Source organism: Leopardus geoffroyi, chromosome D4 (assembly GCF_018350155.1).
Source record: "Leopardus geoffroyi isolate Oge1 chromosome D4, O.geoffroyi_Oge1_pat1.0, whole genome shotgun sequence".
In the NCBI taxonomy this organism is placed as follows: Eukaryota; Metazoa; Chordata; class Mammalia; order Carnivora; family Felidae; genus Leopardus; species Leopardus geoffroyi.
Window position 1 is genome coordinate 82,485,515 of NC_059342.1, and position 15,417 is coordinate 82,500,931.

The 15,417-nt window shown below is 37.5% G+C and overlaps 1 protein-coding gene across 5 annotated transcripts in view; it reads right to left on the reverse strand.

The window, feature by feature from the left end:
• LOC123593634 (spermatid perinuclear RNA binding protein) overlaps window positions 1-15,417 on the reverse strand; it is an 85,571-nt gene that overhangs the window by 36,726 nt on the left and 33,428 nt on the right. For 4 of the 5 annotated variants that reach the window (XR_006710417.1, XR_006710418.1, XM_045469817.1 and 1 more), the window contains exons 6-10: window positions 14,250-14,341; window positions 13,614-13,709; window positions 12,382-12,493; window positions 11,624-11,721; window positions 11,306-11,417 (exon numbers count right to left, since the gene is read on the reverse strand). Coding sequence is in view for 2 of the 5 variants with exons in the window: in XM_045469817.1 (XP_045325773.1) it covers window positions 11,306-11,417; window positions 11,624-11,721; window positions 12,382-12,493; window positions 13,614-13,709; window positions 14,250-14,341 (510 nt within the window). In the remaining 3 variants the exon portion in view is untranslated. The remainder of the gene's footprint in view (window positions 1-11,305; window positions 11,418-11,623; window positions 11,722-12,381; window positions 12,494-13,613; window positions 13,710-14,249; window positions 14,342-15,417) is intronic. The other variant, XR_006710419.1, reaches the window with a different exon arrangement.

Below are 15,417 nucleotides of genomic sequence, written 5' to 3' on the forward strand. Positions count from 1 at the left end.
TTTAAGCCCACATATTAAAATCTTATGCTTTGGAAAATCTAATCATTTCTCACACTAAAACAGCCTTCCGCCTATTCAAATCCTACTCAAGATTTTATTATCAAAACAATATGGTACTGGCACAAAAACAGACACACAGATCGATGGAACAGAATAGAAAACCCAGAAATAAACACACAACTATATAGTCAATTTATCTTGAACAAAGCAGGAAAGAATATGCAGTGGAAAAAGGACAGTCTCTTCAACAAATGGACAGTAACATGCAAAAGAAAGGAACTGGAGCACTTTCTTACACCATACACACAAAAACATTCAAAATGGATTAGAGACCTATATGAGACCTCAAACCATAAAAATCCTAGAAGAGAACATAGGCAGTAACTTCCTTGACACTGGCCATAGCAACTTTTTTCTAGATATGTCTCCTGAGGCAAGGGAAACAAAAGCAAAATAAACTAATGGGACTACATCAAAATAAAAAGCTTCTGCACTGCAAAGAAAACAATCAACAAAGTTAAAAGGCAGCCTAAGGAATGGGAGAAGATATTTTTAAATGACATATCCAATAAAGGGTTAGTATCACAAATATATAAAGAACTGATATAACTCAACACCCAAAAAACAAATAATCCAATTTAAAAATGGACAGGGGCACCTGGTTGGTTCAGTGGGTGGAGTGTGTAACTCAATATTGGGGTTGTGAGTTTGAGCCTCACATTGGTGTAGAGATTATTTTTAAAAGGAGGAGAGGGGGGAAGGAAAAGAAAAAAAAGAATAAAATAGGCAGAAGACATTTCTCCAAAGAAGACATACAGATGGCCAACAGACACATAAAAGATGCTCAACATCACTCATCATCAGGGAAATGCAAATCAAAACCATAATGAGATATCACCTCACACCTATCAGAAGGGCTAAAATAAAAAACACAAGACAGGTGGCTCAGTCAGTTGAGTGTACAAGTCTTGAGTTCAGCTCAGGTCATGATCCCAGGGTTGTAAGATCAAGCCTCGCATTGGGCTCTGCACTGAGCATGTACAGCCTGCTTGAGATTCTCTCTCTCCCTCTGTCCCTCTCCCTGGCTCGCTCTCTCTAAATTAACACACACACACACACACACGAAACAAGTGTTGATGAGGATGTGGAGAAAAAGGAAACATTTGCACTGTTGGTGAGAAGGCAAACTAATGTAACCACTGTGGAAAAATATGGAGGTTCCTCCAAAAGTTAAAAATATAGACCTACCCTATGATCCAGCAATTGCACTACTAGGTATTTACCCAAAGAATACAGAAACACTAATTCAAAGGGATACACACACTCTGATGTTTATAGCAGTGTTATTTACAACAGCCAAAATATGGAAGCAGCCCAGAGTCCATCAGTAGATGAATGGATAAAGAAGATGTGGTGTGTGTGTGTATTATATTATATATATGTAATATTCCATTGTGTGTATATAAATATATATTATATATATATTCAACCATAAAAAAGAATGAAATCTTGCCATTTACAATGACATGGATGGAGCTAGAGACTATTATGCAAAGTAAGTCAATCAGAGAAAGATAAATACCAAATGATTTCATTCATATGTGGATTTTTTTTCTTTTAAGTTTATTTATTTTGAGAGAGTAAGAGAGCACAAACAGAGGAGGGGCAGAGAGAGAGGGAGAGAGAGAATTCCAAGCAGGCTCCATGCTGTCAGCACGGAGCCCAACACGGGGCTCGACCTCATGAACCATGAGATCATGACCTGAGTCAAAATCAACAGTCGGATGCTTAACTGACTGAGGCATGCAGGTGTCCCTCAAATGTGGAATTTAGTGAACAAAACAAATAAGCAAAGCGGGGGGGGAGAGAGGGGGAGAGAGAGAGAGAGAGAGAGAGAGATCAAGAAACAGACTCTTAGTTATAGAGAACAAACTGATGGTTACCAGAAAGGAGGGGGAATGGGGCGAGGGGTTGAGTTAAATATATAATGGGTATTAAGGAGTGCCCTTGTTGTGACAAGCACCAGGTGATGTGCAGAACTGTTAATCACTATACTGTATACCTAAAATGGTTTATCAACTAATTGGAATTAAAATTAAAACTAAAAAAAAAAGAATTTCTTTACAGTTCATCTTTTCCATTAAGTTTTCAACAACTTTCCTCTCAACTTTCTAAAATAATTTCTATGATATCAGAAACATAAAGCGTCATACGTAGCCTTGTGTCATTGCCTATTTCATACATAGAGATCTTGTATTTCCGCTAAACTATAAATGTTAAAGATATTTGTTCCTTGTCTTTTATCTTATAAACTATGTGCATTAAGACTTATATACAATATCATGCAAAATAATATAAACAATATAAACAAAATCTAACTGAACTTGATATCAATCAATTTCTTGGATAAAGAAGCTAGCTCATAACACTGTCAGACATAAGGCAGGAACTTGGCTGTCCAAGTTAAAAACAATCAGGAAAAAATCTCATCAATATGTCCAAGTACTTTAAAGAACTCTGTGTCTTCAACTTAAAAGATGGTTGTTGGGTTTTTCCAAAAGCAAAGTTATACTCAAGAGATTCATTCCACAAGATTTCCAGATACTTCTAATGAAACTCTGAGATTAACTACATATTCTCTGATCATCAAGATTTACTGTCCCTTGCGGTAAACATTGACTTCAGCATTTGCTTGAGTCAATACTTACCACTCAGGTCAATAAATCTTGATGTTCTCTTCAACAGAAAATAATATTTGCTTATATCTGCTTAGTATTGTATTTCACTTGCATTACCTAAAACTGAGAGTGTGCCAGTCTCCCAGAATGGAGTCCTTATGAGATCAAAGTTAAAAATGAACGATGTCTATTCAATCACTCTCCCACTCATTAAGTTACATTAAAAGCTGCATCCTGATTGCCTGGAAATCATAAGCTGGTTTAAATGCACAGATCTATTCTCTAAATCCTCCAGCTACATGAATAGAGTCCCATGGATTAAGCTTCATTCTACCATCCCAGCCCCAAGGCTATAAAATCTGGGGTTAATCATAATATTAATGTAAGCAAAAAAAAAAAAAAGGGGGGGTGGTGCTTTAAAAAAAGCAAGTCATTTTCAATCTCTGCCATATCTAGAAATGAGAAGTGATCATTTGCGAGGCAACAATTTTGAGAAATACTATGTGAGTGCTTACCATATGCCTGGTATTGTACTTACTTTAGTTGCAAATGGCTTCACTTAATTGTATTAACTTATTTAATCCTCACAAACACTATGAAGTCTGTACTTTTATCTTCATTATAATTTCATTCTTATATTCATTCAGCAACAAATATTATATTAAGCATTTTCTATGTGCAGGACAACTTTAGGTGCTGGACAGGTAATGGAAACAAAACACTGTCTCAAAGAGCTTATACGCATAATGATGGAAACTAATCACGTCTTATGGTCATCAGCAAAATGAAGAAAAATAAGAGGCTTGAGGGGGTGGAGGTGTTGCTATTTCATATGTGGTGCTCATTAGCAAGGTCAAAAAGGTATCACTGATGGGGTCAAAAGGTGACCCTCTGATGAAGACCTGAAGAAAATACGAATGAGCTATTCAGCAATATGGGGAAGAGTCCCAGGGAAAGAAAACAGCAAGAATAAAGGTCTTAAGATAGGGACATGCTAAGAAACAGCATAAAGGCCTAAGTGGGTAGAGCAGCCTAGACAAGAAGAGGATGATTGTAGAAGATGAGGAAGGGCCACAGTTGACAACCCTAGCTGCCACTAATTCACCAAAGGAACTTATACAACAAAGATGTTCCACTACCCAGTATGAGAAAGTAAATGCAAAAAGCTTTTCTGACAAGAGCAATTAGAAAAGCTGGACAAAAGTGTAGAAAAAAAGATCTACTCCTGGGCACTAACGAACTGTGGAGTCAAGATCTGGGAGATAATGGAAACCCTGCACCTAAGGCCACATTGCCCCTAGGGGCATCTACCAAATCTATAAGAAGCCACTAAGAACTGGACAGAGTAACTTTTAACAGGCCCTCAGATCTCAGGGGTCTAAAACTGAAGCTCACCCAGCAAAGACCTATTGAACCCCCCACACTGGGGTCTGGGCCTCTACTATGTCATACACTGGAAGTAAATAAAGTAGAAACAGTCTGGATCTCACATGGACTAAAAAGTCCAGCTTCAAATCATCTCAATCCTTGATTGCATTAAAATGATCCAGGACTGCCAATTCCACTAGCCAGCTCTCAGAAACAAATGTAAATCCTCCAAGATACCATTACTCTAGGTTTTAAATTCTCTACAACTGTTCATTTTACAGTCTCCAGCACTCATAATAACTAGGTACATGGGAAGACAAGATGTTGTGATTAAAAATCAAGAGAAGGAGCAGACAACATGAACAGACCCAAAAGGGACGCAGATGATTGAGCTTTCAAAAACACACTGTATTAAAAAGAATGATCAGAATGCTTTAAAAAAAAAAAAAGACAAGAAGAAGAATTTCTGGCAGAAAATCTGCATATAAAAGAGCCAAAATTCTAGAAATGAAAAATACGGTATAAATTAAAAGCTGGCAGACCTATAGGCAGAAATAGACCATCCACTAGAGAGAGGAAGAAAACAAAAAACTACAGTACAGGTATAAAAGATGTGAACAATACAATAAACAAATGTGACCTGACATGTAAAGAACATTCTGACCACCAACTGCAGAATGTACATACTTTTTCAGAGTATGAATCACTTACAAAAAACCATGTACAGGGCCATAAAATAAGATTCAAGAAATATCCAAGGACAGAAACCATACAAAGCATGTTCTCAGATCACTCAATAGGCAATAAAGAGGTAACTCGAAAATCCTCATTTTTCTAGAAATGAAGCAATGCTATCTAAATGGCTCCTGTGTCAAAGAGCTGATAATAAGGAAAAATAAAAAATAGTTTGAGTGAGAATGAAAATACTCATGTCAAAAGAGTGGAATGCATATAAATCTGGGTTTAAAACAAAAAATTACAGCCTTAATAGCATGCATGATAAAACAAGAGGCCAAAAGAGAGCAATAATGTATTCAGCGATCTAAAAAAGTTAAACAAACAAACAAACCAAAAAACAGCAGCAAATTAAACCCAAAGAAGGTGGTGAGGAAAAACAAAGGATAAGAATACAGATCAATGAACTGGAATATAAGCATATACCAGATGATGATCAACAAAGCCAAAGTTGATTTTCTGGAAAAGACTCATAAAACTGATAAACCTCTAATGACAGTGATCAGGAAAAAAAAGGAAGCATAAAATGCATACAAGCGGACATCACTACAGATATTGCAGACAATTAAAAAATAAGATCTTATAAACTATTTCTAAATTTGGATAAAATGGACAAGTTCCTAGAAAAATACAATTTACCAAAATTCTGACATGAAGATGACAGTCCCTTGCCTATTAAGAAAATTAGACCCATAACTGAAAACCTTCCCACAAAGACAACCACATGACCAAAAGGCTTTGCTAATAAATTCTTCCGAACATTTAAGAAACATCAATCTTATACAAACTCTCCCAAGGAACAGAAAAAGAGGGGATACTTCCCAACTTACTTTATAAGGCCAGCATAACGTTACAGTCAAAACTTGACAAAACATTACAAAAAAGGAAAGTTGCTGGCCAACCTAACAAATAAAAATTTATATTTTTGTGAACTTCTCACAAAAACCTACACAAGATTGTTTGCAGCAGCTTTGTTTGTTTGCCCAAAGCAAACAAGGTATCCTACAACAGGTGCATAGCTCAACAAACTCTGGCTCACCCATACCACAGAATACTACTCCACAGTAAAAAGGAATTAACTACTGACACACACCACAACTTGGATGGACCACAATGGAATTATGCTGGGGGAGGACGGGGTGGTGAGGCTCTCAAAAGGTCATATACAGTATAACTCATTTATTTAAAATTCTTGAGGGGTGCCTGGGTGGCTCAGTCGGTTAAGCGTCCAACTTCAGCTCAGGTCATGATCTCGCGCTTCCTGAATTCGAGCCCCATGTCAGGCTCTGTGCTGACGGCTCAGAGCCTGGAGCCTGCTTCAGATTCTGTGTCTCCCCCTCTCTCTCTGCTCCTCCCTCACTTGCACTCTGTCTCTGTCTCTCAAAACCAAATAAACGTTTAAAAAATTTTTTTTGAATAAATAAGTGAATAAATAAAATCCTTGAAATGACAAAATCATAGAGATGGAGAAAAATACATGGTTTGCAGGGCTTGGGAATGGCTGAGAGGAGAGGAGTGGGTAGGTGTGGCTACAAAGGAGCAACACGAGAGAGGTCTTGGTGGTGATGAAATAGTTCTGCAACCTGATTGTGAGGCTGGTTACACAAATCAACACGTGTGATAAAAATGCCATAAAACAAATACAAGTTGTATCAATATCAGTTTTTTGGTTTTAATAGTGTACTTAGTCACATAAGATGTAACCTGCGAGAAATCGGGTGAAGGGTACATGCAACCTCTCTGTGCTATCTCTGCAACTTTCTGTGAAATCTGTAATTATTTCCAGATAAAAAGTTAAGAAAAAGAAAAGAAATGGAAAAAAAAAAAAAAAAGAAAGAAAGAAAGAACCGCAGCTTTGTCAAAAACAGACACTGGGGACAAGGGCAGAAACAGGAAGACCAGATAGGAGAGACAACTGCAATCATCAGGGTGAGAGATGATGACAGGTTAGGTCAGGAACACAGCAGGGAAGGAGTTAAAGAAATAGCTCAATTCTGGACATACTTTGAGAGTAAAACAGACAGGAGTTGCTGATGGTCTGGATCAGAGTCAAAGAAAAAGAGGACTCAAGGGTGAAGGTGTCTGATTTGAGTACATACAGGGACAGAGTTCCCAACGACTGGGATGGGGATAACTATGTCAAGAGGAGATCAGAAGCAGGGTTAAGGACAGGAATTTGAGTTTTAGACATCTTAAGTTTGAGGTGTCTCTGAGACTTCCCCATGGAGACACCAAAGAGGACTTCGGATATCTGGGTCTGTGGTCAGGGCTGGTAGTAGAGATACATATATTTCATGACAAGGGACTAGATGAGGTTGCCTAAAGAGGGGGTATAAATGAAGAGACGAAATAGTCTGAGGACTGTACGCTGGGACACTTAAATATTCAGAAACCAGGAAGGTGGGGAAAAACAAACATAACTGAGGAGAGGGCGGTGTGGCTAGAAGAACCAAAAGAAAGTAATGATCTACAAATCAAATGAGAAGTAGTATTTCATGTCAGAAAAAGTATGTGACAATGACAAATGCTGTTGAGGATATAGGGCACCAGGAACTTTTCATACACTGCTGGTCAAAGTGTAAACGGATATATATAACCATTTACTAGATCATATCCTAGCCTACAGTAACTCCTGGATATACACCCCAGGAGGCATGTACAGAAATGCTCACAGCAACATTGCAGGTGGGTGCCAACAAATGAAAAGACCTCAAATGTCCTGCAAAAGTAGATGGGTAAATTGTAGTACATTCATAATGGAAACTAGCTATTAAAATAAGCAAACATAGCTATATGCAGCAACATGAACTTATCCCAAACAATGCTGGACAGAAAGAAGTCAATCACAGAATTCAGTTTGTTTCCCTTTCTATGAAGTTATAGGCAATGTCAAATTGTTTATGAAAACATATACAGGTGGGAAAGCTATACAGAAAATCAAGGAAATGACTATCAAAAAGTCAGGAATGGTTAGTTCATGGGGCAAGGAGGTGATGTGGAGAGATAAATAGGTGTTTTCTGAGAAGCTAACAATATTGTTTCTCAACCAGGGTGGTGACTGTATATAATTTTTTTAATCATTTTTTAAGTGGTATATGTTTTATACCTTTATGTATACATGAAATATCCTAGCAAAATTAATTTGGGAGAAAAAACAGTGCTCATCTGTGTCAACTGTGGCTAAAAATTCAGCTAAGATGAGGACTGAAAACTAACTATTGAGTATAGTAACATGAAGGTGACAACGGAGACTTTGGTAGAGCGGTGAGGTGAGGAAAAAAGCCTGATTAGAATAAGTTTTTTAAAAGTGAAGAAAAGGAGATGGGGTGCTTGGGTGGCTCAGTCAGTTGGGCACCTGACTTCAGCTCAGGTCATGATCTCACGGTCCATGAGTTCGAGCCCCACATCGGGCTCTGTGCTGACAGCTCGGAGCCTGGAGCCTGCCTCTGATTCTGTGTCTCCCTCTCTCTCTGCCCCTCCCGCTCACACTCTGTCTCTGTCTCTCTCAAAAATAAACAAACATTAAAAAAAAAAAAAAAAAAAAAAAAAAACTTTTAAAAGTGAAGAAAAGGGGAAAAGAATAGGCCACCCTTTAAAAAGTACTTATAAAGGGGAACAGAAAACAAGACTCTGTTGGAGGGGGCTGCAGAATCAGGGAGTCTGGTTTCATCTTTCAAATGGGAGATATTACAGCAAATTTTTACACTGATAAAAATGATCCAGTAGAACGGGAAGAGTTGATGCTAGGAAGAAAAGAGAGAATTATTGGAATAACGTCCACTTGTAGGCAAAGGGGATCGGATAAAGTAGACAAGCAGAAAGATTGGTCTTAAGAGTCTGGACAGTCTATCCACAGTCAAGGGAGTTTATCCAAAGTACATGAGTCCTTTGAACAAACAAAGTCATCAGATGAGAGCGAGGTGTTGGAAGAGGAAGGATGAAATGAGAAAAGGTGTAAAACTGTCATCTAGGACAACTGGAGAACTCTAGAACTTACAGGAGGATGCCAGATACACAAATGGTCTATTTGCAATAGACCTAAAAGGGAAAAAGTCAAGGTGACTGTATTTTTCCCCCAATGATGTTCAACAGCCTGGTTCCGGCAGAGTTGGATTTCCCCAGTTAGAACTGTGCCAAGAAGAAAGGATCAAGGAAGTGAAGGCATGTGCTAGGGAGTGATCATAACGATGGGCCACTGAATCTAAGCAGAGAAGGGACAGAAGAGAACATCAGGAAGGTGAAGGACTCTGAGAAGGCAACAGAATCAATGTTGAGGCTCAATAACTGGAGCAAGGGTACCAGAGCGATGATAAGAGGCAGTTAGAAAGAAGGATTCTTGAAAGTAAGATTATGGAGAGGGTACAGTTATTGAAGACAGGTCTAGGGTATGTCCACAGAATGGATAACTCAGGTAGGGTAGAAGACAAAACATTTGTGGGAGAGGAAATCAAGGAATTAAGAAGTCAGAATTCTGGAAAAAATCGTCTGAGTGCATCGTGAAATCACCAAGAATTACAAGAATAAAGTGTGAATGCCAATGCCAGGAAGCTAGGTGCTAAAAACATGAAGATATGAGCAAGAAGACCATAAGGGTCTGGAGGCAATGGCCACGGTCCCTTCCTCCTATAGCTAAGGCACAGACAGGTAAGTGACTGCCAGGCTCATGCAGCTAGTAACTGATAGGGCTTGAGTGGAAACACTTGACAGTCTGGTTCTATTTTAAGCTATAAATTGACAGACCAATAGTTGCCAAACTAATGAGAAAGACCTTTAAAGTTAAAAAAGAAAAAAAACCAACAAAGTCACATAACAGTAGATACATTTTTACTATCTAGTGAAAGATAAAAATACAAAACCAAAAGAGCTGCTATGAATTCAGTAATTCAAACAAAATTTTCCATACTAATCACAAAAATCTCTAAAGATATTTGAAAATTCTATTCAATCCACAGACAGTGCTTAATGTCACATGGCTATGTGAATCCTTTTCAAAAACTCTTTGCTGCTGTGTGAGCACCCACTGGAAGGTGTCTTTCATTGCACAAATACTGAGCACTGGTTGTTTTGTTTTGTTTTTTCTTAATGTTTATTTATTTTGAGAGAGAGAGAGAGAGAGAGAGAGAGAGAGAGAGAGAGAACGCACACGTGAAGGGGGAAGGGGGCAGAGACAGAGAGGCAAGAGAGTCTCAAGCAGGCTCCACACCATTAGCTCACAGGGCTTGATCTCCTAAACCATGAGATCATGACCTGAGCTGAAATCAATCAAGAGTCGGATGCTTAACTGACTGAGCCACCCAGGTGACCCTTGAGCACTGGTTTTTAAGTTATACAGTAGGACCTGGAGAACTCCTTACCTCTGAGGGGTTTACAGCATAAGGCAGTGATTCTCAAAGTTTTAGTCTCAGGATCCCCTTATCTAAAAAAAAATTACTGGGCACTCTAAGAGCTTTGTTTTGCGGGTTATACCTATCAATATTTAGCATATTAGAAATTAAAACAACTTTAATACAAGAGTATACAAAAAATATCCCATTAAACATCAGAGAGATGATGCCATCACATGTCACATGCAGTCTCTGGAAAACTGCACACTATGGGACAAAGAATGGAAAAGACCCAAAAAAAAAAAAAAAAAAAAAAAAAGCCTTGGTGCTATTATGAAACAGTTTTGGTTTTGTGGACTCCCTGAAAAGTCGTTTAACCCCTGGAATTCTGCTGTCTAAATAAACAGACTGGGCCATTACACTACTTTTGTCCTATAAAAATTATTAGAGTAATATCCATTGTGGGAGATGGGCTGGGTCCCAAAGTGAAGAACAACTAGTGGCCAACATCCTACTTTCTAGTATAATAGGAGATGGGGGATGGGAAGGGAACATCTATTGGGGCACCATGAGGTGATAAGTGATTCACATTTGAGTATCTGCTATATAATCCAGGCACTGAGTTGGGCATTTTAATCTGACATCAGACAATAAAGTGGAGGTAATAACACTACAGAGAGAGAGAGATGAACCCGTTGCTCAAGGCTGAAAGCTAGTAAATTAGTGGAGGTTTTAGCTGGAACCTAGGCCCTATTAGGTTCAAAACTCTGAGTTCAGACACATTAGGTCAAACGGAATAGTGTACTGAATTTTTCAGTATACTTTTTTCTCCTCCTCTATATCTTTCTCTTTCTTAGTTACACAACACTTCCAAGCATGACAAAGATCAAACTGGTCAGTGACAGTGGTAACATTGCCTCCTAGCTTACGGCTTTTCTTCTTCGACCAGGGGTTCTCAAAGTGTGGTTCCTAAATCTATGCAGTAACGTGGCTTGGAATCTGGTCGACATAGCTAAGTGAGTTTGTCACTAGTAAGAATAAATGATAGCAAGCTAAGTCACTGATGGGACAAAAGAAAAGAAAGTCAGGAAGAAAAGCAATACATGACTTGCATTAACAATAACACTCCCTTAGCTCTAACAAGCGATGCATCCCATGAACATCACCACTGCCCACGTCCAACCCCAGTAAAACACTCACCTTCTTTATCAGTAACTGACCAGGAATATTTCTGAAAAGGTTTACTAGATGGAAGGGGGTCCATCTCCAGCACTTTATAAATCTGGCCAAAGGCTGATAGTCTGAGTGCATGCTAAAGAACAAAAGATTATGTTTATTCACATTTTAATGGCCATTCATAAAGCCCTTATGACATTTAAAGACATTCATTAAATGCTATCTTTATGATGGCAAACGACCCTAGTAACAGACAAGAAATAAGTGTTTAAATAGAACACTTCAGAAAATAAAGTTATGATATCTCTCTAATAGATCACTGTGACATGCCCCATCTTCTACCTGTGCACTGTGGGTAATATCTTCCTTTTGCTGGATGGTCATATAGCTCAAAGCATCTGTTGGGTCTCGCTCACAAGGATCATGAAGACCAGGACCACCTTTGGCAAGGGCAAAAGAAAAACACAAGAACCATTTAGAACTGAGTTTAGAATTCCATGAACTAACACAAAAGAGAGAAAAGAATGGAAAGAAAAAAAATAGCTGAGGAACTAGGTTAAAAATCTGCTCAATTAAATGGAATAAAAAGGACACTCTCTCATTTTCAATATGTTAACACTCAAATGTCCTTATTTTACTGGAAGTCACTTGCATCTAACGACAAAATTGGGTCTTACTCTGAGAATTTAGAAACAGCATGATGAACCATCCCAGATCTTTAAAGGGATTACATACATACAATAAGACCAAATTTAATTTTTCCAAATTAAAAACCTGACTGCAAACAGAACGAACTTCATACATTTTAACCAAACATCTACATTTGAAATTCAGCACTCTAGGTAAAGCAAATTCATAGCAGACACAATATCTTATTAGTACCTTTTATGTTAGTACATATAAAACAAAAATTACAGTTATTGAAAGAGAGTTTTATATCATGTTCCCAACATTCAAACATTCTAGTTGCTAACATTCCAAGCAAAATAACACCTACGCATCATTTTCCTGTGCAGAGGACAAATATAGCACATATTTAGAAAAATAAACTAAAATGAAATTTTTCTGATTCTTCTGCCTCCAGAGTTTGAAACCCTTACCAGGAAGTAGTATTCCAGATGCCAAACACTCCATTACTCGTCTCAAGGCCTCCCCAGCGCCCAAAGGTCTATTACAAGTACCTATAGACTTTTCACATATAAGCTCTAGTGGCTAGAAGATATTAAATTACAAATTAGTACATGCACCAAGTGTTAAAAGGATTCCAGTTAAATGTGAGCTGACATTTCTATCTACAATGGAGGCCAAAAAGGTGAAAGTCAACTAAAGCCTTATTTAGGGCCCAATAAACTCTTCCTGCTTGATTTATCAACTTTTACCCCACCAGAGTTTTTAAATTAATCATTTTTGAGATAACATAGAAGACATTTTGTTACAAAAACTTCATTTTGGGCTACCCTGAAAGGATCACTTAAGAAACTGTGGTCATCTAGTTGATTTAACAAGCTTTATGTATCAGTTAGTAATAGCTAATAACTAATCAATGTTTAAACCCAGCCCAATTATCTCCTACTTAACCTAGGAAGCCATCAAACCACAATAAGACTTCACACAGCCTACCCCAAGTACTACAATTAGAATAAACAAAGGACCAAATCTCCACAGTTAATAAACTAAAAACGCATGTACTATGTGAGAGTAATAATTGCTTGATTAATCTAAAATGATCCATTAGAGCTTTATTTGTTTTATAATGTTCTTCACTGTGGTATTGATTAGGTCAAGCATAATAATTTCTAAAAATGAAATAAGTTTTTGCACGATACATTATAAACCATGCCTGTAGTTGTAATAACTGTACTGTTTGCCTGACTTTACTTACTAAAACAACCATATTTTTAAATGTCTATACTCAAAGAGAAAGAGGATATGGGAGCCATATACAAGACATATCAGGTAATTTTTATTTTAAATGGAAGTAGCCCTGAAAGAGAAATGTGTCAGTCAAGGAGGCTTTCAGGGGCACTAGGTGAACAGTAATCAATAATCAACCATCAGTACAGAGTAAACTGCAAGAAGTCTCTTCTAACAGGCACAGAACCTTCCTGTCAGAAAAAATATCTCAGGGTCTGTAACATGAATATGATGAGGTAGGAGGAGACAGGCTATTATGTGTAAAAAAGTATCTGAAAAGATGTACAATTTTTTTCTAGAACAAAAACAGGTAAGGCGCATCTAACTCAGACTGTAGCCATTTTACAGTAACGTGTAATTTCTACAGGATTTCATCTGACTATAGCTACAGAATTTGGTTTTAACCATAAGTACTTACCCATCCTTTTAATGGTGCCCATGTGGGAACTCTGTTGCACAAATCACGCAGAATGCGGAGGACAATTACACATGATTTTAATCCGTTTGCCCTTGCCTAAAACAAACAAAATGATTCCAATATCCCTGTTGAAATCCAATCTTTATTTTAAGCACATGGGACATGGATAGGTTTTTTAAAGTGAATACTAATTATCCAGTCATTCATCAGTTGTCAAGCAAACCAAAAAATCAAGTTATTAAAAGTAGTAAAATTGTAGTTTAGAAAGGCAGATTTTAAAGAAGAGGAAGCATATTATTAAAATAGCTTTTATAGCCTCCTGGTAATCCCATTCTGGGCAACCATCTATCTTAACTTTCAGCTTTTCTCATCCCTGTTTGTATTTTATAAGCCATCATTTGAAATTCAGAGTACTAAGCCAAAAAAGATTATGAGATAATTAAACATCATTAACTGTAATAGAAGTTGTACTCTGCATTTTACCTAAATTAACTCATTTACTCCTAAAATAACCCTATGAGGTAGAAAGCGCCCCCATTTTATACATTACGTGCACAGAAACCATTAAGTGGCAGGTGTTCCAAATGAAACCTGCACAAGGCTACAATAACAATAAGATAATAACAAAGAGCCAACCTGAAACCATTTGGCATGTCGAAGAGACGCCAAGGCGTCCAGGCATTTCTGCCTGTCCAGTAAGTCCGGAGGATCTTTCATCGCAACCTTTTCTAATAGGAAAACGGGATAAAGAGAGACAGATACAATTTGACCAAGGGGTTCCTGTCAAATTACCAAAAAATAAAAATAAAAAGAAGAGCAGCATCTGAAAGAACTAATAAGACTCCCAGAAGATTTCACGATTTGGTTTTGTTGCTTTCTTCTTAAATTACGTGCACGATGATTACATAAGTAAACAGTCATCAGAGCCATTCTGTGATTCTGTGCACAAGTACAACAGGAGCACAAGAGCATTCATCCAGTAAACAAATACATGACACTGCTACATACAATCTGGGATCTTATTAAGCGTATGTATAACATTACAGGGACACAAAATAGGTACATAGCACTTTTGCCTTTGGTGGGGTGCAAAGAGCACAAATCTGGGACCAGGAGCAATAACAACTTTCCTTTACAGAAGAATTGCTGATGAGTTCTTGAGGAAAACTGGGACTCTCTCATGTAATCAATTTGAAATTTACCAAGAATACACTGAGTATAATTTTTTTTTAACAAATAAATAAACTCATCCAACACGAAAACCCTTCACAGAAACTCTGCTCCACTGATAAGAACTCTTCAAGCATCACCTTAACTTCTCTCATTACTTTCTTTTCTAAAACAAAATTATTAAAACTATAATAATGGAATACACTGGAATATTTCAAGTTTTATATACCCTTTTTTAAGGGCAGCAAAGAATTGTATCTAATTACAGTTATCTGACTTGCCTTAACATTTTAAAGTTGGATTAGATGGCCCAGAGCAGCAGAAGTAAGAATTCAAACATGTGATTAATGATAAATATCCATATCTGAGAAGATGTCACAATTCTAAATCCAAATTTGGATCATTAAATATATATTTCCTCTAAGCCACTAGGAAGTGAGTTTTTAAACGATTATTTGCTGCAATATTTATAATGCCTACAACATACAAATATTTCCTGAGGAATCATTCTTTGTCTAATCCAATGCAATCAGATGCACCGTTCTCTTGTAAGAACTCTCGCAGATGTAGGAGAGTCCACCCAATGCTTTTTCCTAGAATAATCATAACAGTCACAGAGGCAGTATGTTTGTAT